Genomic DNA, 26,911 nt, shown 5'->3' with positions numbered 1-26,911 from the left:
CCCTGGCATAGTATTCTTGAAATGACAAAATTACAGCAATGGAGAAGAGATCAATGGTTGCCTGAGATTAAGGAGGGATGAGGGTAAGAACGAAGTGGATGTAGCTATAGGAAAAGGTGATAGGAATCTTTGTGGTGATGGAAGTGTTTTGTATCTCATTGTATTAGGGTCAGTCTCCTGGTTGTGATATTGTACTATATAGTTTGTAAAAATGTTACCACTGGGAGAAACTGGTTGTAAAAACAAAGAAAAAGAAATAACAGCCCAGCAAGAGGTTGGTGACACACCTGAAGAGACAAGACTACAAGGATTTGTGATTTGAGAACCACTGATATTTAGGGTTTTTCTTGTTCATGCCAAGAAGTGTGCTGTGTGGAAAATCTTCTCTGATTTTAATTGATAGAGTGACTTTTGTTGGTGAATATATGGAAAACAGATTATCACAAAAGACATCTTTTGGTTTTTGGTGGGCAGCTTGGGTGGGTAGTGTAGAGACTGAGGGCTGCTTTAGCTCCGAAGTCTCAGTATGCTTCTTGTCTACCTAAGTCATTAAAGTGTGGAGGTTGAGCTAGACTAGAGCATTTCCAAAGTTCTTTCAAGCTCTGAAATTGACTCTTTTACTAGGATGAAAATGGATTGCCTCAGGATCAACAGGAGGAGGAGCCAATTCCTGAGACCAGAATAGAAGTAGAAATACCCAAAGTAAACACGGATTTAGGAAACGACTTATATTTTGTTAAACTGCCCAACTTTCTCAGTGTAGAGCCCAGGTAAGGGAGTCAATTAAAAGTGTTTCTAGATGTTGGATAGAAATATGTGGAATGTTGATATTTTTCTGATTTTACACAAGGTGACTAATCACAAAATGGTTAACTCACCATGTGTCTCTGAAAAAATAAGCATCATGTGGTGGAAAAAGTATGGACCATGGGTAAAGGAGACTTAATGCTTGTAATTGTTTTTAGCAGTTTGATACTTTCTTATGAATTAACAGAAATCACCAGCCTTTGGTTGTTTTTGACTAGTGCAGCCCTGAAAAAGCTGAAATCCAGAGTGGCAAACTTTGCTAGAGAAACTGCAAATGCACACTGTAGCTGCCATTGTGGATCTAGAAAAGCTAACGGTTTGGGACAGTTAGTGTTGATGGCTGTTATTCACTAAGTCACATGCAAGCTGTTGTGAGATTTAAATTTTTTTTCTCTGGGCAAACTGATGTGGAAAGCTAGAGCATGTGTGGCCTGTTCTTTGGAAGACTTACTAAAAATATTCTTTACTCTTACCTATTTAGCCTTACCTTTCAAGCAGTATGTGTTAACACCAACTTTCAAGAAGGTGTAGAGATTTGAATACTTCCTTAAAGTTGAACATGAAGATATTTGACCATTATGACTTAATTTTTAACTTTTAATTATGATTTTTAGTATAACGGTGTCTATTAATAGAGATGTTATTATATAGCTGTAATAATATTCCTTAGAAATATGATTAGTAAGTTTATTTTAAAAACATTTTGTAGACCTTTTGACCCTCAGTATTATGAAGATGAATTTGAAGATGAGGAAATGCTGGACGAAGAAGGTCGAACCAGGTTAAAATTAAAGGTACTCTTCCAGTCTGTACTCATTTAGTTTTTTCTTTTGTAAAGTAAAGCCTGGGGATAGTCACTTGAGACTTGAGCTTTTAAAAAAGATTTTTTTATGTTTTTTGTTTTACAAACAAATTGTCTTTTCAGAATATTCGTAGGAAGAAAATATATAGCTTTTTCTCTGTAAAAGTAGCATTTTTCCATCTTTTCCACTGTTACACTATTTTGATGCTTTAAACAAATTACTAGCTTCTTCCTTCGGAGTAAGTAGCACTGTGGTTTGGTGTTTACAGTGACTACCTCCGTGTGTACTGTGGGTCACGTTCTAGCAACTTCCTGCAAGAGGAAATCCTTCAGGCTCCTTGATCTGTGATAGAAGAATCGTAGACAAAAGGAGAATCTACTCCTAGTGCCTTCCAGTTGCTCTTTTTGACTATTAGGAGAGATTTTTATTGTACTACATTCCTACTAATGTTTCTCTTTGATACCTTATATTAGCTGTCTGTCTGTGAAGGGCCTCTAATCTTCCTTTAATCAAGGAAGATGTAGGTTAAGCAGATGCTTTAAAGCTGAGTTGTACCAGAGAATGAGAAGCAGTTGAACTCGTGGTATTATAATTGGAGCTATGCTTTTTGAATTCTTAAATCCAAAAGATTTCCTGTAAATACTTCATTTTTTCAGTGGATATTGTATATGGTGTTTGAATGTTAAGAAGTAACAGTCTGGCATTCTTAGAATTCAAGGGCTGAATTTTTAGAATAATTCCATCTCTTCAAGTGTGATAGATCTACAAGTATCTAAAGAACCTTATACGAGATGGTTTCTATCCAAAGTGCGTGGGCTTCCAAAGCTTTTCAGTGAAATTTCACTACTCCTTCATCTTTTTCCCCCCCACTACTCCTTCCTCTCAATGAGAAAATGGAAATAGACACCAATAACTTGCTCCAGGACACAGAATTAATAGGCGTAGTTCTTAGACTATTATTTATTTATTTTTTGCTGTCCTTTTCCTTGCCTCTTCTCTTCCCCCATTAGCTCACCCGCTTATATTTTTCCTTCAAGCATGTGTATCTATTGATATAGGGTTAACAGTATGAGTTTTTCATGCCTGTTTCAGTGCCTCTGATATTCTGCTTTTCATTATTTCTCATCATTTATATAAATTAATGTAGTAGGGGCGCCTGGGTGGCTCAGTCGTTAAGCGTCTGCCTTCGGCTCAGGTCATGATCCCAGGGTCCTGGGATCAAGCCCCACATCAGGCTCCCTGCTCCACGGGAAGCCTGCTTCTCCCTCTCCCACTCCCTCTGCTTGTGTTCCTTCTCTCACTGTCTCTCTGTCAAATAAATAAATAAAATTTTTAAAAAAGAAAAAATGTGTTCCTCATTTACTCTTTATTGGTTTTTGCATTTTTGCCTTACCTTCTATTAGGGTACAGCAAATATCAATATATCTATTTTCAGGCCAAAATCAATATGTCTATTTTCAGGCCATATAATATCAGACTAGTATAGGCATCAAAGATTAGAAATGAGTATTTCTCATTTCTCTCACCAAAACCTTGGTGCTTAGGGGCACCTGGGTGGCTCAGTCGGTTAAGCATCCTGCTCTTGATTTCAGCTCAGGTCATGATCTCAGGATCCTGGGATTGAGCCCCACATTGGGCTCCCCATTCAGCGGGGAGTCTGCTTGTCTCCCTCTCCTTCTGCCCCTCCCCCTGCTCATGTGCTCACTGCCCCCCTTAAATAAATACTCTTTAAAAATATATATATAAAACCTTGGTGTTTAGAGTACCAAAGGTCGATGTGTAACAGACTGCTGTTTTTTAAAGCCTTGGTGTGTGATGGAAAATAACCCTGGACGCTTTGTTTCTTGAGTGATGTTCCTGAGACTAGGATGACCGTTCCTTTTTTTTTTTTTTTTTAAGATTTTATTTATTCATTTTTGAGAGCGAGAACACAAGTGGGGAAGGGAGGGGTGGGGAGAGGGAGAAAGAATCTGAAACAGAGTCCGCACTGAGTGCAGAGCCTGACGGGGCTCAGTCTCACAACTGCAAGATCATGACCTGAGCCAAAACGGAGTCAGATGCTGAACTGACTGTGCCACACAGGTGCCCCTAGGAAGACTGTTCTTAGAGAGTCAGTTGGTGGTGTAATTAATTCTTTGAAGAATAAGGAACCAGGGTGCCTGGCTGGCTCAGTCGGAAGAGTTATGCGATGCTTGATCTTGAGGTTGGGGGTTTGAGCCCCATGTTGGGTATAGAGAGTACTAAAAAAAAATTTAATTAATTTTAAAAATAAACTATACCTGGTTCCTTATTATTTATGTATCTCTGTAGGTCCTCCATCTTTAAAGCTACTTTACTGTGTCTTTCATCCCAATAGGGTAAGACCTAGCAGTATATCCTGTCATAGCATTATTATAATTTGAAACATTTTATATAATAGCATTTTTCAAAATGGCTTCTCAGTCACTAATGGCCTATATGTGTGTGCATATTTGTGTGAGAGGGAGGGTAGGAATAGTGTAGATTGTTTTTATCCTTTTATTAAGGAAAATTTTAAACACATTACAAATATAGTGAGAACCGTATAACGAACTCTGATGTACCCATCACTCACTCCATTGGTTATCAGGTTGGACAGTCTTGTTTTATCTATATTCCCTACCACACCTTATCCAGACTTTTGAAACAATCTCAGATATGATGTCATATTTAATTAATGAATTTGATTTTTTTCATCAGCCAGCTTCATGGTTATTTTTTTTTCTTTTTTCTTTTTTTTTTAGTTTATTATTTTAGTAATCTCTACACCCAATGTGGGGCTCGATCTCACAACCCTGAGATCAAGAATCACATGCTCTTCCAACTGAGCCAGCCAGGCGCCCTCATAGTGTTTATTTAGTGAGGAATAAAGAGGAAAGGGGAAAAACTGGAAGAGAACCATTAGGACCCTGTTGCAAAGACAATCACAGCTAACGGTGGGGATCCAGAAAATCTAAGTGGGAAAGGGAGCCGCTGCTTTTCAGGTTGATGTTTGGGGGATAGGCATAGGGAAGCATGGGCTTAGATCTGTCAGTTTTCAAAATGTTGACTTTGTTGCCATCTTGATTTATATTCTCTTTATCTTTGTGAGTATATCCTTTTTTAATTTCTTCATTGCCATTTCAGTGGGTTTCCAGGATGCAGCAGTGATAAACTACATGCGTTTAACGTGCTATATTTTCCTGGTAGTCCCATTGAGTTTTTTGTTTTTTTTTTTTTAAGATTTTATTTATTTATTTGACAGAGAGAGACACAGCGAGAGAGGGAACACAAGCAGGGGGAGTGGCAGAGGGAGAAGCAGGCTTCCCGCTGAGCAGGGAGCCTGATGCGGGGCTCGATCCCAGGACCCTGGGATCATGACTTGAGCTGAAGGCAGCCGCTAAATGACTGAGCCACCCAGGCACCCCAGTCCCATTGAGTTTTGTTTGTTTTTTAAAGATTTATTATTTTTATTTTTTAACTTTTTTTAAAATTTTGTTTATATGTAGTGCAGTATTAGTTTCTGGAGTAGAATTCAGTGATTCATCACTTACGTACAACACCCAGTGCTCATCACAACAAGTGCCCTCTTTAATACCTATCACCCATCTAGTCCATCTCTTACCTACCTCCCTCCATCAACCCTCAGTTCCCTGTTGTTAAGAGTCACTTAAGGCTTGTTTCCCTCTCTCATTTTTTTCTTTACCCCCTTCCCATATGCCATCTGTTTTCTTTCTTAAATTCCACGTATGAGTGAGATTATATGGTATTTGTCTTTCTCTGACTTAATTCACTTAGCATTATATACTCTAGCTCCATCCATGTCATTGCAAATGACAAGATTGCATTCTTTTTGATGGCTGAATAATATTCCATCATGTGTATGTGTGTGTATATATACTGCGTCTTTTTTTTTTTTTTTTTTTTAAGATTTTATTTATTTGACAGAGACCGCAAGAGAGGGAACACAAGCAGGGGGAGAGGTAGAGGGAGAAGCAGGCCCCCAGCCGAGCAGGGAGCCAGATGCGGGGCTTGATCCAGGACCCTGGGATCATGACCTGAGCTGAGGGCAGACTCTTAACGACTGAGCCACCCAAGTGTCCCGATATACTGCATCTTCTTTATCCATTCATCAGTCAGTGGACATTTGGGTTCTCTCCATAGTTTGACTATTGTTGATAATGCTACTATAATTATCAGGGTGCATGTACCCCTTCGATACCCCTTGTAACCTACTTAGTAGTGCAATTGCTGGATTGTAAGATAGTTCTATTTTTTAACTTTTTTAAGTTAAAAAGTTTTCCAGAGTGGCTGCACATTTGTATTCCCACCAACAGTGTAAGAGGGCTCCCCTTTCTCTACATCCTCGCCAACACCTGTTACTTCCTGTGTTGTTAATTTTAACCATTCTGACAGGTGTGAGGTGATACCCCATTGTGGTTTTGATTTGCATTTCACTGATGATGAGTGATGTTGAACATCTTTTCATGTGTCTGTTAGCCATCTGGATGTCTTTTTGGGGAAAGTGTCTATTCATGTCTTCTGCCCATTCCTTAACTGGATTATTTGTTTTTTGGATGTTGAATTTGGTAAGTCCTTTATAGATTTTGGATACTGACCCTTTATCAGATAAGTCATTTGCAGTTAGCTTTTCCCATTCTGTAGGCTACCTATTAGTTTTGTTGATTGTTTCCTTTGCTATGAAGAAACTTTTTATCTTGGAGAGGTCCCAATAGTTCATTTTTGCTTTTGTTTCCCTTGCCTTTGGCAACATGTCTAATAAGTTGCTGTGGTCGAGATCAAAGGTATTTCTGCCTGTGTTCTCTTCTAGGATTTTGATGGTTTCCTGTCTCACATTTAGGTCTTTTATCCATTTTGAATTTATTTTTGTGTATGGTATAAGAAAGTGGTCCTGTTTCTTCTGCATGTTGCGGTCCACTTTTCCTAACACCACTTTGTTGAAGAGACTGTCTTTTTTCTACTGGATATTCTTTCCTGTTTGTTGAAGACTAGTTTACCATTTAAAGATTTATTTATTTATTTTAGAGAGAGAGTGATTGGGGGTGGGAAGGAGGAGCAGGGGGAAAAGGAGAGAGAGAGAATCTCAATTAGACTCCCCGCTGAGTGTGGAGCCCTAACACGGGGCTTGATCTCAGGACCCTGAGATCATGATCTGGGCTGAAATCAAGAGTCAGATGCTTAACTGACTGAGCTGCCCAGGCGCCCCATTCCCAATGAGTTTTTAATTTCAATAGGTTTTCATTTTAGAAGCTCTTGAATGTTTTCCAGACCTGCCTGGTATTTCCCCCATATGCAATCAAGATAAAGTTAGACTCTAAACCTCCTCAAACACCTGGGTTTTAAATCTTCCTAGGGTGCTGCATTTTCCTTCCCCATATTTTGGGAGTTTCCCTATTTCCCTGGGCAGAGGTTTTTGGTCCCATATTTATTAGGTTGTTAGCTCTGTGAGAGAACCTGCTTTATAGAGGGAGCCTCAGGCCTAAATTGCTACTTCCTGTGGTCTCAAGTCTTATTTCCTGTCCTCATAGCTCTTACCATGAGTTCTTTCTTAACATATCCCAGGGCTACTATGGATTTAGCATTAACTCAAATGCTCTGGCACTCAGCTTCCTTTGTGATTCCAGCACTAGGAGTTCAGGAGTTAAGCTAACTGGTTTTTCTGTTGTTAATTTATTCAACATTTCTAGATGATTAAAACAAGAGGATTTCAGTGTTGTCTGTTTTTCTGTCACTAAGTGTGTGACAGAAATTCTATGATTATGTGTCTTTTGAGGAGAAAAGAAGCATAAACTGCAGCATTCTAAGGCACTTGTGTTTTGAACCAGGTAGAAAATACGATAAGATGGAGGATACGCCGGGATGAGGAAGGAAATGAAATCAAAGAAAGCAATGCTCGGATTGTCAAGTGGTCAGATGGGAGGTAAGCCCAAAATGCCTTGAAGAGCATTGAAATACCTAGAATGTGGCTAAGAGGGGTCAGACTTTAGAAGAAAACCTTATTTGGGGGATACGTCTTATTAAAGTGTTTCCATTGCTTGGTCTCTGGCATTGCACAGAAGACCTGAGAGAAGTAGATAGGTAGTTGAGGGTTGGACAGGCTGGTGAAAGGCATTAGAAGTAGGCCGAAAATGTGATCATTCTGTCCTGCCACAGCATAGTAGTTTGGAAATGTTAGACCAGCTCCCCTCCTCATCGCACGCTGCTCACTCTCAGGTGACAAGTTAGAAAAAGTACCTTTCACTGGGAAAGTGGTAGAGAATGAGTACCCATCAGAGCACGCCTTCCTTCTCAACATGCTTTGTTTGTAAACAGAAACCTACTACATGTTTTACTCTGTGTAGGTGGTTTCTCACATCATGCCACCTTTTTTCTTCCCTTCTGAACTCTGTGTAAGGAGAGAAAGTAGCAGTTGAATCACAATTTAAGTAAAGTGAAATGATAGAATGAAAGCTTTATGACTTTAAAATGTGAAGTGTTCCTTCTTTTCAGCATGTCTCTGCATTTAGGCAACGAAGTGTTTGATGTTTACAAAGCTCCACTACAGGGAGATCACAACCATCTTTTTATAAGACAAGGTACTGGTCTACAGGGACAAGCCGTTTTTAAAACCAAACTCACATTCAGGTAACTATTATGAACTACTATTTTTACAGTAAAAGCAGTGACTATAGCTATCGTCCAAAATACTTGACTCCTGATTGACGTAACCTGTATAGCTCACCAAAGACCGAGGTGTGGTTCTCAGCTCTGAGGGTTCAAAGGCTGTGTGTCCAGTGCACTAAAAATTGCTGTTTCACAGGGAAACCGGGTCATGATGATAAAACTTACAAGAGACTGTTATATAAACCACAGTGTTAATTTATTAATTCCAGTGAGTACTATAACTGCCAGGGGTCCAGAATATTTGCTGGTCAGTGTGTCTTTTTGTTTGTTTTAATAAAATTGATCTGGAAGACTAACTGAGAACGAGGTTGGTAGTGTGCATGCAATCAGAGGAGAGGCAATGAGTTGGGTGTGAAGGCTGGGGTCATCCCGTTCTTGAGGCTGCTGCACCCAGTACCTCTCCAGGTTTGTGTCCCCCAAGCAGCCCAGGACACTCAGGTCAGCTGGTGAGAGCATTCCCCGTCTTTAGACTGGTAGGCACTACTCTGAAATGTGTGTATTTTTCTTTTCTTGATTCGAAGCAGATCATCCTCCTTGGGTAATGTTTATCTTTAAAGAGGGCACAACGATCTTGGTTATGACTTAGCTTTTTGAGAATTGTAGTGGTCAGAAGTAGAGGATTCAGAATCAGATAGACCTATATTTCTGTCTCATTTCCCTTTGTGTGACCCTGAGCAACTTTCTCAACCTCTCTGCCTCCCACTTCCCTGATACATAAAATTTAATAATTATAGAGTAGCTGTGACTGGGAAGTCATTTAACCTGTAAAACACAAAGCATGTTGCTTGGCACTTAGTTTTCAGTAAGTGCTCCTCGAATCTATGTATTTACTGATTCTGGAGGGTGATTGTGCCTTGCAAAGACTTTTTTACTCGAGCTTTTGTTTTTTACTTTACTTGTAAGATAAGAATGTTTCAGTGAGCCACAGAATGAAGTTTGGAATCCCTCACCTAGTATATGTAGTTGAGTGTTCCTGCCTATTTTTTTCTAGAGAATAGGAAATGGTCTCTGGTAGCTTGTTTTTGTGATGTTGATGATATGACTGGTTCACAGATGTATGTGGTAAACAGGCATTTTTGTTCATTTCCTGCAGACCTCACTCTACAGACAGTGCCACACACAGGAAGATGACCCTGTCACTTGCGGATAGATGCTCAAAGACACAGAAGATCAGAATCTTACCAATGGCTGGTCGTGATCCTGAGTGCCAGCGCACTGAAATGATTAAGGTGCGTTGGCTAAGCTTTATCCTGGGACTTTTGGTACAGCCATACCTCAGAGAAACTGTGGGTTTGGTTCCAGACCTCTGCAATAAAGTGAATTTCACAATAAAGTGAATCAAATGATTGTTTTTGTTGTTTCCCAGTACATATAAAAGTTATGTTTACACCATACTGTGCAATAGCATTATGTCTAAAAAAAATGTACATACCTTAGTTTAAAACTCTTTTTGCTAACCATCATCTGACCTTCTCAGCAAGTCATAATCACTCATCACAGATCACCATAACAAATAGAATGAAAAAGTTTGAAATACTGTAAGAATTACCAAAATATGATACAGAAACACAGCAAATGGTGCTGGAAAAATTATGCCTATGGACTTGCATGGCGCAGGGTTGCCACAAACCTTCAATTTGTAAAAAACAGAACAAAACACAGTATCTGCAGAGTGCAATAAAATGAGGTATAGCTGTATGTTAAGAATAGCATTTCCCAAAACTTTCTCATCTCTTACTGACGCACCTTTTCTCTCACGTGCCAGCATGAACAGGGAGCTGGATCAATTCCCGAAGCATTTGCCAGACAAAAGTGATGTGGCGGTGGTCACAAAACAGACGCAAGGGCTTGGGTTTCTCTCACCAGGTCCTGACGGTTCAGGAACAGACTGGGGGACTGAAAGGATCTGAACTTTGGTATAGAATTTCAAAGATGATTCAGTGAGCTCTGTCTGGCTTAGAATCTGTGTTAAAAATTCATGGAAATGCTAGAGATGTAGTCTGAAATAGAATAAAAATAAACGGGAAGTTTGGGAACATGCCTGAGGAGAATGGAGCGAAGATCCGTTTATAATGTCCTACCTGTTAGAGTTGCCACAACTACCAGGGAGGCACAAATGTATTCTGGGGCGTAGTCCCTCAGTGATGGGGGGGGTGTCGACACCATGGTCCTTTGGTGCGGCACTTGCTTTAAGAAGCTGAATGCAGCCAAATAGTTTCATTCTCTGATACCTGCTAGATTTCACGCATTGCCCTGCCTGCTTCATGGGACTCCGTTCCCTAGGGCACCAGGGCACAGTGAGGCGAAGACGCTCTGGTTGCCTCCGGGCCTTTCTTACCGATCTCACTGTCAGACTCTGCTGATGGTCTGGCCCTGGCCCCCTGCTTTCTCTTCTCCTATTTCATTCATGGAAGCAGGTTAACTAAACCGGATTCATAGTAGTGCCTAGCCCAGTGGTGTGTAGGTGCATTGGCTTTGGAGCCTGACTTCTTGCTCCATTTCCCTGCCTTTTCTCCTCAAGCCAAGGTAGCTACAGGAACCTTCAGACTCTGGTCTCAGCATTATTGGAAGAGCCCTCTGGACCACCTTAAAAGATCCCCCAAGCCCTCCTCCACTTCCCCAGTGTCCATGGAAATGCATAAGGAATGAGCTAGTTTGTTCTTAATCCCGGTTGTACCAACAGTTATTTTTACTCTGTACTCCGTACAACCTTAATGAAAAATTTGCTGCATAGAATGTCGAGCAACGGAGCTGTGTGCAGTCATAGAGAGCAATTAAATGAGGAATTCAAAGAAATGCCATACTATCCCTGTTCTCTCATATTCTGCTCTACCTTGTGAACACCAGTGTGTGGATTGGCAGGCGGAGGAAGGGCGTGACTGTTCTGCTCGGGGGCTCAGGGACCCTCCCCTACCAGCGCCTCCCCGTCCTGTCATTGGGAGCTCTGGGGAAGCTCTCTGGGGGGAGGGGCCCGGATAGGAACCTCTGGGCACCACTGTAGTTGGTGGAGCCCGCGCAAGCCGGGTGTCTGTCTCAGGGGTTAGCAGACACAGCCTCCCTCAGGTGTCCACCGGGCATGGCCGAGGTTCCTCAGGCTGGTTGCTGCTCTCTGGGCTCTGGCTGGCCGCCCCCCCGTGCGGCTCCCAAGGCCATGTCTGTGCCCGTTCTGATGGGGCAGTTGGCGCGAGGGAGTCTTCTGCCCCTTCACCCTGTGTTGCCTTCACGCCTTAGAACTAAACTACACAGAGTGATCGCTGTGTGTGATAACAGGTGTAAAATGGAGAGAACTGCAGAAATAGGTTTATCCTGGGCTGGGCATTTACATGTTCTTTATAGTAAAAGTAGTTTAAGTGGGCAGTAAACTAGTTCATTTTTTAAAGTTCAGTATTTTATTTGCTTCTTTACAGAAAGAAGAAGAACGTTTGAGGGCTTCTATTCGTAGGGAATCTCAGCAGCGCCGAATGAGAGAGAAACAGCACCAGCGGGGGCTGAGTGCTAGTTACCTAGAACCTGATCGCTATGATGAGGAGGAGGAAGGCGAGGAGTCCATAAGTTTGGCTGCCATTAAAAACCGATACAAAGGGGGCATTCGAGGTGAGTGTGCAGAAGTTAAATTTCATAATTTTGGGGTTCAGGAATTTATCTTTGCATTTGGCCTACTCTGAATGCCCAGTCACTGGATATTTTGTTTATTTTTTTTTAGAGAGAGCAGGGTGGGGGGAGGGGCAGAGGGAGAGAGAGAGAGAGAGAGAGAGAAAATCCTAACCAGGCTCCACACCCAGCACAGAGCCTGACCTGGGGCTTGATTTCACAACCGAGATCATGACCTGAGCCAAAATCAAGAGTTGGACACTCAACCAACTGAGCCACCCAGGTGCCCATGGACTTTTTATTTTTGAGGAACCGGTGTTAATGAGTGATATATTTCAAGGGCTACTGAACTAGACATTGCAGAAGGGCGGGAACTGCTGTCTTGTTCTTATTGAGGGAACAGAGACTTTGAGAGGTTTAGTAACTTGCCCAAAGATGCATAGTTGGTAAGCGGACAGTTCTTGAAACAGGGTCATCTGACTTCTGAGGCATCTGTCTCAACCACAGTACTGTATCCAGGGATTTCCCCACAGCCCGCAGACTAAACCTGAGGTAGAAGACTGGCCTGGTCCCTGACCTGACCCTGCCTGCTCTCAGTTCTGCCACTCTTTAGTTGTATGACTTTTCAAAGTTATAATACCTACCTTCTGTTATTCCATCAGAAAAAAAAAACCAACCTATTAATATTGATAGTACTTACAAAGTGAGGTTGTTTTGAGAATTAAATGACATAGTACACGTAAAGTACTTTGCCCAGTACCTGGCACATAAGAGTACTAAATAAACGTAACCTAAAACCATTGTTACTATTCTTACCAGTCATCAGCTTCAGGCAAGTGACTTCATATCTCTGAGTATTGTGTTCCCCATCTGTGAAATGAACTTCCAGTCCTCCCTAGATGAACCTGATAGAGTTTTGGGAACCACTGTACAGTACATGTAAGGTATACCACGGGGGTCCATGCATCCTAGTTTTGTCCCCATCAAGTGACAGATTTTAAGAACACTCAAATTTCCCCTCTCTACCATCCTATAAAACTCCTTTCTCCTTTTCTTGCGGTGACTGCATTTGTTCTCGTGAGCTCTTACACGCTTCTTGCCTGTTGTTTATTTTGGTACTACAGTACAGAGACTTTTTTTTAGTGCTAATTTCCCACAGAAAAGATTAATTGTGGAAATAAACCACATAAAAACTAAATAAAAACAAAAAAATTGAGGCTGCTTTTAGGGAGAGAGATATATAATATTCAGTTCACCAGAGATTAAAAACCTGACAAGTTCGGTTCCGGGGAAGACTCTGGGTTCCCTTGTGAAAGGGTTGGTCTAAAGTCAGCTGTTCTTGGTTCCATCCTGAGTTTCACCTTGGCTGGGGCATCAGAGCAGAATGTTACTCATCTCCATCTCCTTTTGAAAGGTCCATATGGCAACAAATGGTCTTTACAGGACCGGGAAGCCACCACTTGCTTTTATCTTCAAAGCTTATTTTGGAATTAACAGTTACCCCATGAAAGAATGACTCGGGTGTCAGTAGCTTGTTCTGGAAGAGTAGTGGTGTTTGTGTCTTTAGTGACCTTGCACACAGCCTTTTTAATACTTAAAACTGGTCGGATGAACCATTCTTGTATTTTGAGAGGATAAGTGCTTCACTTCAACATATTAAATCTTATATTTATTTTTAAATAAAAAAATTTTTAATGATTTGTTTCTTCTGGAAAAAACGTACAGAAGGAACTAAAGATATTCATCAGAAGAAAAATCCAGAAATGAACAGATCACCGTCTTTGAAAGTTACTCACAAATCATTCCTTTGCTTTCAGAGGAACGAGCCAGAATCTATTCGTCAGACAGTGATGAGGGATCAGAAGAAGATAAGGCTCAAAGATTACTCAAAGCGAAGAAACTGACCAGTGATGAGGTAAAACCAAATGTATTCAGTGCTAGGAGTTTACCCTGTGTCCTCGAGTCCGCTCACAGCCCAGGAGCACAGACAGATGTCTGTAGGCTTCACTGGAAGTCAGTGAGGTAAATGCAGTGACAGGAGCGGGAGCGGCCAGAGGAGGGTCTGACCCCTGTGCTCCGGCGGGTGTTGGAAGGCTGCTCAGAGGAGACCTCTCGCTGGGTGTGGACAAAAGTGTCTGGTGGGCGTCCTAGGGGGATGGAAAGGCCTGTGAGAAAACGTGCGGGGTCCTGCACTACCAAGGCTTGACTAGAAACTGGAAATCATTCAGCGTGGGTAGATCAGGGGGTTTATGTCTTCTTTCTTTCCTTTTTGTTTATTTTCAATATATTTTTTTAAATTATAGAAATAATTCTTATGGTAGAAAAACCTGTTTTTTTCCCTTTAGATGAAATAGTATTTGAATAGTATTGAGTAATTCAATAAATTAAAATAAGTTTCTATCAAAATAATAAAAAATTATTTCAAAGTAATTTAAAAGTATTTTAACTTATATTTTTAACAGTATCCTTTCCAAATGATAAGAGTACAGGTGCTGAGAAATTTTAAGTCTTTTTTTTTTTTTTTTTTTTTTGAGTTGTAACTGACATGCAACGTTAGTTTAAGGTGTACAATATAATGATTGAATCAGTAATTGTATATATTGCATAATGATCACCACAGTTAGTCTAGGTAACATTCATCACACATAGGTACAAACTTTTTTTCTTGTGGTAAGAAATTTTAAGGTCCTTTTAAGGTCTAATAGACTATTAGCAATTTTCAAATATTCAATACTGTATTTTTAACTATAGTCACCGTGCTGTACCTTACATCCCCAGGATTTCTTTTAGTTGAGTCTTTTTAGATATTTTTTTTATCTTTGGTGTTCTTGAATTGTACTGTGATATCTCTTTGGTATTACCTTTTATTTTTCTGATTGGGATTTGTTCCTAAATGTGAATTCATCATCAGTTCTGAAAATTTCTCAGTCGTCAATTTTTCAGATATTACTTCTGTACCATTCTGTCTTTGTGAAACTGATTAAATGCATGTTTCCTTCTCTGTCCTTTACAACTCTCATATTTCCCTTTGTCTCTGCATTCTATGATATTTCTTTAGAGCCTTCTTCTAGTTCACTGCCCCTTTGTTTCAGCTGTGTCTCATGTTGTTAATCTGTCATTGAATTTTTACTTTAATTGTTCTAGTTTTCATCTGTAGAGGTTTAGTTTCTCAAATTGGCCATTTAAAAAATGTTTAGTTGTAGTTTCTTTTTCAAATTGGTCATTTTAAAAACTCCTTCCCCTAACTCATATTTCCAGTTTCTCCTTTTTATGTTTTTAAATGTTTTAAACCTATGTATATGTAGTCTTTTATGTCTAATAATTCCAGTGTCTGAAATCTTTACATGTGTGATTTTATTGCCCATTTACTAGCTCTGTTTCTTGATGACTTATTTCTCTGTGTGTCCTGAGATTAAATGATTGATTTACTTAGCTCAGATTAATGGGAATTTTTGAGGTGTCCAGATTGTTGGGTTCCTATAAAGGTGATTTATATTTGCCTCTGCCAGGTGCATTGGGTATCAGCCACCTGGGATCACTTTATTATTTATTTTATTTATTATTTATTTATTTATTTATTTATTTTATTTATGAGAGGGAAGGGAGAGTGCAGGGGGGTGGGGTGGAGAGAATCTCAGGCAGGCTCCATACCCTGTGTGGAGCCCAAGGCAGGGCTTGATCCCACAACCCTGAGATCATGACCTAAGCCGAAATTAAGAGTCAGATGCTTAACCGAATGAGCCACCCAGGTGCCCCAGCCACCTGGGATCATTTTAAAGTATACTCTAGGAATGAGGCCTTTTTAGATTACCTGGAAGAAAGAGTTCTGACTTGATGTTATGAATTTTCCTAGAATTAATTGATTTTTTCTGTTTTATAATGATGACTGATACTCTGTGATGCAATCAGTAGCTTTAACTCTCATTGTCTGAAAACAGCTTTCTCGTACTACTTGGTTCTAGGTTTTTTTTTCCTCTAAAATCTTATTCATTCTTTGAAGAATTCAATTACATACAAGCTTATATATGTGAGAAAGTCAGGAATGCCAACTTTTTGTTTTAAGTTGAAATATAGTTGACACACCATGTTATATTAGTTTCAAGTGTATAATATAGTGATTCAGTAACTCTATATATTATGCTTGGCTCATACACACTTGCTCATGGCAGATGACAGCTCACTAGCCTGCCAACTGTTTTTTTTTTTTTTTTTTTAAGATTTTATTTATTTATTTGTCAGGGAGAGAGAGAGAGCACAAGCAGGGGGAGTGGCAGGCAGAGGGAGAAACAGGCTCCCTGCCGAGCAGGGAGCCCAATACACGGGACTCGATCCCAGAATCCTGGGACCATGACCTGAGCCAAAGGCAGACGCTTAACTGACTGAGCCACCCAGCATCCCTGCCAACCATTTTTTTAAATAAAGTTTTGTTAGAAACCAGGCATGCTTATTCATTTACATATTGCCTGTGAATGTTTTTTTGCTACAGTGGCAGAGTGGAGTAGTTACGACAGAAACCGTGTGTCTTAACAAAGCCTAAGATGTTTATTATTTGGCCCTTTTACCAGAAAAATTCCCTGACCACTGCCTCACAGAAGCGGGCCTGGGCTTATTTCTGGTTTGCCTTTATACTAAAGATGTAGTCCTTTGGGGTCTGCTATTAATCTGCTCCAGTTGGCCTTTGTCCCCTGTCCTCAGCAACCGCGGAGCATACAAACCAAAGCTGATGTTCACAGTTTGGTGAAGGTCTTCAGGGAGAAAGCGTGCCTTAGTGCTCTACTTATCTCTTGGTTTCACTTAGGTTTTGGCCTCTGATTATGCCTTATTTTCTTGCGATCGCACTGATTTGTTTATATTTTCCCATTATTGTTAGGTATTTTCCATGGTAGGGAGGGATTTTTTGTCATATTGAAGGAAATTGATGATGTGTTTCTGTTATCCATGGTTTTAATGTATTTTGATCATTTTGGTTTTCTGTGAACTATGAACTTCCGTGAGGCTCCTATGTGAAGCAGAATTCTGTGTTGCATTATTGTTTGTTAATCACAACATTTAATGTTTCCCAGTCATTGTTGGAAGTGGCGTGCTATGGAAGATAACTGGACAGAAATTATCAAATTATTCTGCAACGTATTTGTTTTAAATTACATAGGAAACATCTTAATGATGATTTTATAGTGTGTTGCACTGTTGGCAAACGGGAATCCTCATCTAAGCAGATGCTATTTTATTTCTTGGCAAGCAGAAACTGTGAATGAAAATTGAGATTTGCCATGGAACTTCTGTTTATCTCTAGTATTCTCAGAAGTGAGATTTTTAAATGTGATCCATCCAGTAGCCTTCTTCTAGGCTGGGAAGACCTGTAACTGCCTGACTTACAAATGCCTCTTGTGAATGCCTCCTAACTGTCTATTATGGGAACTACCCTCTTCCTCACCCTAATACTCTGCTAGGGTTTCCTGTACCCTTCCCTTCCCCTTTCATGACAACAGAAAAATCTTCTGCCTGGACCTCCCATGCCCTGGCCACTTGCTTCTCACTACTCAAGTCCTGGCTGTGGGTTGCAGCGGGAGAGAGAAGGTAAGGTGTCAGACCTGAACTAGGTCCCTCTCGCTGTTTGTGCACTAAGCCCCGTCCAGACGCCATGAGCCTGGGTGAGATGCAGCAGAGCTTGCAAATTCTAAGTTCCCAGAGAAGCACCATTATCAGCAGAGCTTTCTGTGATATGGGGGGAAAGGGCATGAGTCTGGATTATAGTGAACTGGATTATTGAATCTTGGCCACTCGTATGGCCTTGATGAAGTCATCTCATTTCTGTATCTGTTTCCTCATCTCTTCAATGGCATTTATGCTTGCTGCTTGCAAAGTTGTTGCATGATAATAACAGATTCGGAAGTGGGTAGCACGGTAACATGTAGTATCTGAACAGGAAATGCTAGTTTCCCTTCCCCAACAGGGTCTAAGTTACAAAAAAGGAGAAAAGTAGCTTTTTTATCATCCCTTATTTTTGTAAGCAGTAAACAACTTTAGAAAACCTATATAACTTGGAAGGTAGAAAAATGGGTAAGAGGAGAAACTGTGGAAAAAGGAAAGACCCAAGTAGAAGAAACATGAAGACAACGGAAAGGAAAGGATCATGACCAGTCCTCAGCTTTCTTAGATGGAGCAGGTGACCTGCTGAGAAGGATTACTTAGAAGGTAGTACCCAGTGGTCTGTTCCTCTCCCAGCTCCCCCTCGTGGAGCCTCCATTCCCCACCTTGGCAACCCTGCCTTACCTGTTAGAGGTCCTTGCTCTCTGTTTATGGGACCATAGGTGACTTGGAACTAGCATAGCCCCAGCTTGCCCTCTAGTATAGGATTTCCCATGATAGGGATTCTGAATATATTTCCCTGGAAGCCTTTGACATTCTTGGTGTTGGTCTCTCATACTTTAAGACACTCCTGTTTATATATATTCTTAGGTATGTTTTGTGTTAAATAACTCTGGGAGCTGGCTTATTAGTATGAAAAAAATCAATTAGTTTTAAAAACAATTACAATTAGTTACCATTAGTTTTAAATTGTTGGAAGATAATTCCTTCAAAACTGCTGCCATTGCTTTATATGGACTTGCATTCATGGTTATGTTAGCAAACTTCAGTCTAATAGGAATATTTCTGTCATTTGTTGCATTTATACATGGCACTGAGATTTATTCCAGCGCAGTTCAGTAGAGTAGAATCCCACGTTTTTAGTTGCACAATATGAGGTCTCCTGAAGGATGCCATTCCCTAAGTCCTGCATTCCTTTGCTGTGCTTTACTGTGCTTGCCTGTAGCTGCTGGGGAAATCAGTCCCGGCAGGATTTCCCAAGCAGAATGCTGGAGCGTTTTACCCCAGACCGTGGATTAGGATTGGTGCCAGTTAGACCTGTTTGGAGAGCCCTGATCATCTCTAGTGTGCTGGGCCCTGCCCTGCGTCCTTGAGGACAGGCTCTACCACCTTTTACTTACTTACTTATTTTAAAGTTTTTATTTAAATTCCAGGTTATTAACATACAGTGTAGTATTAGTTTCAGCTAATTTAATGATTCGGTACTTCCATACAACACTGTTCTCACCACAAGTGCACTCCTTCATCCCCATCGCCTATGTCACCCACCCCCCTGCCCCCCTCCCCTTTGGTAACCCTCAGTTTGTTGTCTGTAGTTAAGAGTCTCTTTCTTGGTTTCAGGCTCTACCACCTTTGAGAAGTACCATGCCAGTTCTTTAGTTCACTCAAACTAAACTCCTACAGAATTTTAGAGCTGAAGATGTTTAGAGCTGAAGAAAAAACTGACGTTTATGTAGGGAAGGTTGCCACAAGCGGGCTTGCATGTAAAGTGTTTAAAATAAGACTTTCAGTTGAAAATAAATGAAAAGACCAATGGTAGGATTGAATGTCCTCTTTGCCTTTGCTGATGTTGGGTTGGGAGAGAAGGGAAGTATCTCGGTTTGCTCCAGGCTATAGAAGTAGAAACCAGCGAGCACTAGTCACACCCTGGAGGCGGGATCCATATTCCCGCTTTGCTGTTTGGATAACTTTACCGTTGCCGGCTAGGAAGTAAGTGCAGGAGGACTTCTGGATCTCTTTCTGGATTCATAACCTTCTCCTTTGAATTCTCCTATGGCACTTCAGGTCTGTGGGGTTGCGTTTGGGATAATAAGGCAGGAAGCAAGTGTGGGATGGTATCTTGCTCCTCAAAGAGCCAGTCATAGGGACCATCAGAAAAAGTAGATGATAGGCCAGCTTGTACATCCAGAAGCATTCTCGGGTCATAGCGAGAGCTGCCCGGCCTTCCCCAATTTCAGCCTTCAGACTATCCACCCTGTTTAATTTTTGGTGAGGAAGCCAGTGAAGGCAATTCTGCAGTGTCATATTTTGTATCAATTCATTTTAGTCAATATTTGATATTATTTAGGTGTTGATATATTGAGTTCTATCTGTAAAAATTCAAAACTGAATTGTTTGTTTCTATCAGAACATCGTACATGATTTTAAGTAATGCAGACTTGTGTAATAAACCTTTAACTTCTTCAAATATTTTTAAAACCTTTATGATGTGAGTTTTTAGTAAATCCAAAATAGGAAATCATTATTTTAAAAAATTAATGGTCTTTAAAATACTGAATGTTATTTTTTTTTTAAGATTTTATTTATGAGAGAGCGCACGAGCAGGGGGGAGGGGCAGAGGGAGAAGCAGACTCCCCACTGAGCAGGGAGCCCGATGTGGGGCTCGATCCCAGGACCCTGGGATCATGATCTGAGCCGAAGGCAGACCCTTAACCGACTGAGCCATCAAGGCGCCCCTAAAATACTGAATTTTAGATAAGAGGTGAAATGCTGAGGAAGCAGAGGAAAAGTTTAATCAGTCACCTGATAACAGTAAAAATATTCAACAGGATCAGTGGTTATAACAGGCAGACTTCTTTGGAGAGCCCTGACCCTTCCCAGGGCAGACCTAGTTTCCAGTTCCCTTCTCCATGTACAAGGTCTCCCTTCCAAGAGATTGCTTATAATTTCCTAGCTCCTCCTTGCAGTCCTGAAGTTGGGTTGTTTTATAGTTAGTTTATAATTAGCTCTAGATAGTTGTCATTTTTTAATGCTTCTAGTACTTGTAGATTTGGAAACTAGCACTGGTTTTATTCATTTGGTGAATGTTCTTATTTTAAAAATTATTTGATTTTGTGTTTTCAGAGGATCATTCAGCTCAGAGCTACTTTTGATAAACCTTCCTAGAAATATTTCCTATTGACTTTCAGATTTTTAAAAATTTTATTTGTCTAGGAAGGGGAACCCTCTGGAAAGAGAAAAGCAGAAGATGATGATAAAGCAAGTAAAAAGCATAAGAAGTATGTGATCAGTGATGAAGAGGAAGAAGATGATGATTGAAGCACAATGTGAAAACATTTTATGTATTTTTTGTACAGTTTATTAAATACGATGTAAACATGAGTTATTTTGATTGAAATGAATTGATTTGCTTTTGTGTAATTTTAATTGTAATAAAAAAATTTTTAAAGCAAGTCTCTGTTCAGGAAATCTACTTTACCTAAAGCAAGTTGATTCTGTATAAATAGCTTCACAGGAAGTCTTAGGTTTCATTGAATTCGTGCTGCTCTGCCCCTCCCCTGCCCCCCACAAAGAAGCCTCCTAGTCGGGGCCAGGGGAAGCAAGTTGAGGCATTCCTCTGGGGTGCAGAGTTTAAGGGGCCCAAAAAGAGCTTCTGTACTTATTTCAGTTTGCTATAAGACAGTACCACAAACTGGGTAGCTTAAAACTGCAGAAATGTATTCTCACAGTTCTGGAGCCTAGAAATCCTGAATCATAGTATTGGCAGGGCCAGGCTCCCTCTGAAAGCTCTAGGGAAGAATCCTGCCTTGCCTTGTCCGAGCTTCTAGGGGCTCCTGGCAGTCCTTGGCTTTTGGCAACAGAACTCCAGTCTTTCCTTGGTCTTCACATGGCTCATTTCCTTTTGTTTGCTTTGTGTCTCTGTATGTCTCCAGGTCTTCCTCTCCTTATGAGGACACCAATCAGTGGGTTTAAGACCAACCCTAATTCAGTAGACTTCATCTTAACTAATTATATCTGCAAAGACCCTACTGCCAAATAAAGTCACATTCTGAAGTTCTGGGTATATATGAACCTTTGTGAGAGGGTCCCTATTCAGTCCATTATAGTAATCAAGATAAATGGTATTGTGATACGACATTTAAAAAAATTGGAACTAATGCAAAAATCCATGATGAACAAAATGTCAGGATTTTACGTAAACAGGATCTGATGGCTGGAATTAGGGTAAGGCAAGTGAGGAGAGTTGCACAAGTACAGAGCTGGATGGATCCTTGCTTTTCTTAAAATTTTGATATTTTGTTCATGGGTTTTTCACATGAAGTTTTAAAAAACATTGTATTGGGGCGCCGGGGTGGCTCAGTTGGTTAAGTGGCAAACTCTGGATTTCTGCTCAGGTGATGATATCAGGGTGGTGAGATTGAGCCCTTCATCGGGCTCTGTGCTCAGCAGGGAGTTGGAGCCTGCTTGAGATTCTCTCCCTCTCCTTCTGCCCCTCTCCCTGCTTGTGTGTGCACTCTCTCTAAAATAAATATATTTTTTAAAAAATAAAAAACATTGTATTGCATTATCATTGTCTTGATCACAGAGATTTGGGTACCCCTTATATTTTTCACTCAAGGTGAGTGTCTCACTTTTGCATCCCAGTCCTGGCCCTACTTTCTCACAGCATAATGGCTGGGATCCAAAGATGAGCACCCTAAGAAAGGGAGTCAGGTAAAAGCTGTATGACCTTTTTGAGGTTTTATGGTTAGCATGGAAAGTCACATCAAAATCCGACACCTGTTCATTAAAAGTGAGTCACTGATGTGTACCTGTATTCAAAGGGAGGGAAATTTGACTCCTCTTGATGGTTGGGATGGCAAAGAAGTTGCAGGTATGTTTTATTTTTTTATTTTTTATTTAAAGGATTTCTTTATTTGGGGGGTGGGGCTCGTGCGCTCACAAGTGGGGGGGAGGGGCAGAGGGAGAGTCTATCTAGCAGACTACCTGCTGAGCATGGAGCCTGACTCCGGGGGCTTGACTCGGGGCTTGATCTCACAACCCTGAGATCATGACCTGAGCCGAAACGAAGAGTCAGACACGTAACTGACAGCCACCCAGGCGCCCCTGCAGGTATGTTTTAAATTTACCACACGCATTTACCATTTGTCTTTTCTGTGGTGTTCTACATATACTAATTAATCTTTCCCTTATGAATGGATTCTACCCTACTTTCTAATGCTGTTGGTACAGTCTGGGAGTGCTGGCTGTGGGAGGCTTACCTGAAACCTAACTATAGAGAAAGAAAAGTGACATTGAAAAAGAAGGTCCTAAATCACCAATGTCCCTTTGCTTTTTTTTTTTTTTTTTTTTAACATGCCACTTCCCTAACACCAAAACCTTCAGTCTCTTGCTGTTTCTTGGCTTATCAAATTGTTGAAACTCCTATGCCTGGCTTTTAAGAGCCTTCGTGCTGGCTGTCCTTTTTAAGGCAATATACTTTGTTTCTGTTTTTTTAACTAGTAGACATGTGTATCCATAATTAAGCTCTTATCCTTTCATCTCCAAACCCACCCTTTTATACCAAGCTCAGTGATGCTGGGGCCAAGATTCTGCGAGCACATTACATCTTTGCCAGCTGCCCCCTGTTAGGGGGCGCTGGAGGGAGACTGGAAGACTGAATAACAAAGAAGAGATTGCTCCTTCCTGTTTATTCATGGAATTTCTGGAAGCTTCCTGTCAACTTGCAGTTTTTCTAAGGGGGTCCACAAACACCTTCACCTCAGCAGAGGCAGTTCCTTCCTGCAGCAGCTCATCCAATTTGCAGCTTTACCAAAGCTTGGAGAGTCAGCTTCATTGTATTTCCCCCCTCCACCCCCCCCCACATCAGTGCCAGCTGGATACTTCTCTTCCTCAGGTATGAATTTCAGCTCCATACTATAAGTTTTTAAGTTTAATAATTCCACCTCTTCCCGTTGTTCCCTCATTTCTAAGGGGGTAGAAACCTGAGTAAAAAAATTTTTTTAATTAAATTCTATCCGTATAGACAGCCGATATGTTTTCTGTTCCCCAACTTGGACCTGACTGGGTAGTTCAGGAGACACATCCTCGAAGATGTGATTTGTAGGTTAGTTTGGGTTTGAATGCAGGTCTGAGCTCCTCACCAGTGAAATGGGATACTGGTAATGCACGGTGTGGTGGCATGATGAATCGGGAGTATCCCCTCTGGTTGAGGGCTCAGGTGGCTGCCACGCTTGTTAGGCAGTAGTGATGATTACGCAGACTACGGTGTGGGGTGGTTACTTCCGAGTGCCCTGGAGCACTTACGGAAGAATATTACAAGCTTAGGTCTTTAAACATTCAGCTCAGGTCAGGGTTGGAGAACCAGTGAGCTTTCCTAACAGCCCTAAAAGAATCTCCTATCTCGCAGTCAGAGGGCTGAGGTAGCTGAATATTAAACATTCACTTTTGCGGTTGCAGAATTGCAACATTAGTTGAATTCACAGCCTCTTGAAGTCTCTCATGTGAAAGGACATTGTTTGGACTCAGATGAAAAATTCAATTTCCTAGTCACTCTTCCTTGTCTGTGAGAAGCAGTTTGCTTCCCTGTGTCTGGGGAAACTGGTCTTTCCTTGCTTGAAAACACTGTAATAACCTCACCTGGGGCAGTTTCCATTCCCCTCAAGACTTAGCTAACTGCGTGCTGTCTGACCCACTTGTCACCAGTCGACCCATCACTAGGATCTTTTCATACTCTGACAAAGAAAGCACAAACTCCCAACTGAAGAAGAAATAGCTTATACCCCAAAAGAACTACAAGGTTTTGCTGATATAGGGAGAAGCCTAGGGAGTATGTATGGAAATATATTTTAAGAATGTGAGATGAAGGACAGACTGTAACACTAGCTTGGGCCAAACTGACTGGTTTGGGTGCACTTACATATTCAGGATCTGATGTGTTAGCACATAGAGCAGGACCGGGCTCCGGGGCTGGTTAGCTACAGCAAACTCAGTGCTTCCCTGGCATTATGGGGAGGGAATCCAAAGGCTTAGGGAGATCAGAGGGCATTAGACGTAATCTTGTGTTACCTGCATACCACCCCTCACCTTCTCCAGGTACTTCTCCAGGTACCCCTTCTCCAGCTACTCAGCTTCTCCCGAGAAGTGTAGATGAGAACAACTAACATTTAACATTCCACAATTTCTGAGGGTCATGATGGGCTTAGCAGGGTAGTTGTGGCTCAGGGTCTTTTGATGAGGCTGCAGTCAAGATGGTGGCTAAGAATGCATTATCTACGGGCTTGCCTGGGACTGAAGGATCTCTTTCCAAGATGGCTCACTCGTGTGCCCTTGGCAGGAGGCCTCAGTTAGTTGCCACATGAGCCTCTCCAGAGCAGTTTGAGTGTCTTCGCGTCTTGGCAACTGGCTTCTCCAGGGCAAGCGGCCTAAGGAGAGAAAGAGTGAGGCAGAAAAGCCACAGTGTCATGGCCTAGCCTTGGAAGTGAGGTTGTATTCTATTGATCACATAGACCAACCATGACACGTGTTGGAGGAAACTGCAGGGGCAGGAATACCAGAGGCAGGAACCACCAGGAACTACGCTGAACACTGGCTATCACGGCAGCTTTGCCTCCCAGCAACCAACTTGGCCACCTTCCTTCTCCATAGATGCTTCTCACGCTTCAGGGGGCTAGGCTCAGGGAGCCAGTTCAAGGTTGGCTTAGTGGAGGTGTGGTTTCTGAGTCTTGGGATGTTGAAGTGAAGAGCTAAGAACTGTGGGAAGAAACTCACTGAGAGAAATTAATACTGTATATTTCCTCCCAGGCTTCATGGATCTGTTTGGAGACATAGATGACATTTCTTCAGAGAGCGATGGGGACAGTGAACAAACTATTCCAGGGCAGCCTGCTGTAAGTACAATCACTAACCTCAACGGGTCCCAGTGTTCGAAGTTAAAAAGAAAGTTTTTTTTTTTAATTTTATTATGTTAGTCACCATACAATACATCATTAGTTTTTGATGTGGTGATCCACGATCCATTGTTTTCGTATAACACCCAGTGCTCCATGCAGTACGTGCCCTCCTTAATACCCATCACCGGGCTAAAAAAGTTTCAAAGGCTGAAGGGTCTGACTCCTATGGAGAGAGGACATTGATAATTGAGTAGCGGTCTGAAACATCTGAGGAATGGGGGACTTTCTCAGCTAGGTTGGGAACTGCGGGTATTTGAGGGCACAGAAGGGACTGCTCAGAATGAGGTGATGCCAAACTTTAGGGGCTAAACTGTGAGGACTCGTAATTGAAAACCTTTGATTTAAGTTTTTCTTTTCTTTTCTTTTCTTTTAAAGATTTTATTTATTTGAGAGAGAGACAAAGAGATAGTGAGAGAGGGCATGAGCAGGGAGGAGAGGAAGAAGCAGGCTCCCTGCTGAGCAGGGAACCCGATTTGGGGCTCAATCCCAGGACCCTGGGGTCATGACCTGAGCCAAAGGCAGACGCTTAACCGACTGAGCCACCCAGGCGCCCCTTGGTTTAAGTTCTTCTTTCTTTCTTTTTTTAAGATTTTATTTACTTATTTGTGTGTGAGAGAGAGAAAACACAAGCAGGGGGAGGGGCAGCCTCCCCACTGGCTCCCCAGATGCAGGACTCGATCCCAGGACCCTGGGGTCATGACCTGAGCCAAAGGCAGATGCTTAACCGACTGAGCCACCCAGGTGCCCCTGATTTTTCTTAATGCAAACCTGTGCCAGAAAGCATGTGCTATTTGACTTTCTTCTCCGATTTTAATAGTTACTTAGTACTGTGGGGTTGTACATTTTCACAGTTCTGTCATTTAATGTCTTATGCAAACCAGGTATGTCGACAAAATAAATATTTTTTCTGGTAATGCAGGCTAACAGATCTTTTTTCCCATGGTGGTAGTTTTGGGGGAGAGGATGAAATTTTAGGAAGAGGCCTGGAGGGGTTGCTGTTTTGTTCCGAAAGTGGTGTCTGCATTTATTTTCGGTCACCCCTGTATCTCCTAGTACTCTAGAAGAGCTAGAGCAGTTTTAATTTCACTTCAAGCTCTCACATCCTGATTCCTCTCTTAGGATGAACATGGAGTGCCTCAGGACCAACAGGAGGAAGAGCCGATTTCTGAAACCACAATAGAAGTAGAAATCCCCAGTATCAACTCTGATTTAGGAAATGAATTGTACTTTGTTAAACTACCTAAATTTCTCAGCATAGAACCCAAGTAAGAGGACTGATTAAAGTTTTTTTTCAAGATACTAAATTAAAATATGTGGAATGTAAATGTTTTTCTTATCATAAGTTGGCTAATTATAAAGATAGGAGATTCCTCATATACCTCTGGAAAAGTAGGTTTAGGATGTGCTGTGGTAAAAAATGATGAATTACTGGTGTGAGAATTTTATTTTTAAAGATTTTATTTTATTTTATTTTAAGATTTTATTTAT

The 26,911-nt window shown here is 41.3% G+C and overlaps 2 protein-coding genes across 2 annotated transcripts in view; both read left to right on the top strand.

Moving 5' to 3' along the window:
- Positions 1 to 20,923, top strand: part of LOC116640576 (RNA polymerase-associated protein LEO1) — a 37,870-nt gene extending 16,947 nt beyond the window's left edge. The window contains exons 5-12 of the mRNA XM_032417653.1: positions 625 to 770; positions 1,517 to 1,601; positions 7,454 to 7,548; positions 8,118 to 8,252; positions 9,385 to 9,520; positions 11,699 to 11,885; positions 13,700 to 13,797; positions 20,685 to 20,923. Of these exons, the coding sequence (XP_032273544.1) occupies positions 625 to 770; positions 1,517 to 1,601; positions 7,454 to 7,548; positions 8,118 to 8,252; positions 9,385 to 9,520; positions 11,699 to 11,885; positions 13,700 to 13,797; positions 20,685 to 20,789 (987 nt within the window). The 3' untranslated portion in view covers positions 20,790 to 20,923. The remainder of the gene's footprint in view (positions 1 to 624; positions 771 to 1,516; positions 1,602 to 7,453; positions 7,549 to 8,117; positions 8,253 to 9,384; positions 9,521 to 11,698; positions 11,886 to 13,699; positions 13,798 to 20,684) is intronic.
- Positions 20,924 to 23,313: 2,390 nt separating this feature from the next.
- LOC116640785 (RNA polymerase-associated protein LEO1-like) lies at positions 23,314 to 26,845 on the top strand. The gene is made up of 3 exons (XM_032418007.1): positions 23,314 to 23,367; positions 25,275 to 25,360; positions 26,543 to 26,845. Exons 2-3 carry the CDS (start codon positions 25,280 to 25,282, stop codon positions 26,690 to 26,692), a joined length of 231 nt encoding a protein of 76 aa, XP_032273898.1. The 5' UTR covers positions 23,314 to 23,367; positions 25,275 to 25,279; the 3' UTR covers positions 26,693 to 26,845.
- The last annotated feature ends 66 nt before the right edge of the window (positions 26,846 to 26,911 follow it).

Source organism: Phoca vitulina, unplaced genomic scaffold (genome assembly GCF_004348235.1).
Source record: "Phoca vitulina isolate PV1807 unplaced genomic scaffold, GSC_HSeal_1.0 scaffold20, whole genome shotgun sequence".
Taxonomy (NCBI): domain Eukaryota; kingdom Metazoa; phylum Chordata; class Mammalia; order Carnivora; family Phocidae; genus Phoca; species Phoca vitulina.
The sequence above is the reverse complement of the archived record's forward strand: the minus strand, read 5'-3'. Positions and strand labels throughout refer to the sequence as shown.

Excerpts from the sequence above, each read along its gene's own strand:
- LOC116640785 (XM_032418007.1), top strand. The coding sequence starts at position 25,280 with ATGGATCTGTTTGGAGACATAGATGACATTTCTTCAGAGAGCGATGGG. Across the intron at positions 25,361-26,542 it reads CTATTCCAGGGCAGCCTGCT|GATGAACATGGAGTGCCTCA; the intron begins GTAAGTACAATC and ends TTCCTCTCTTAG.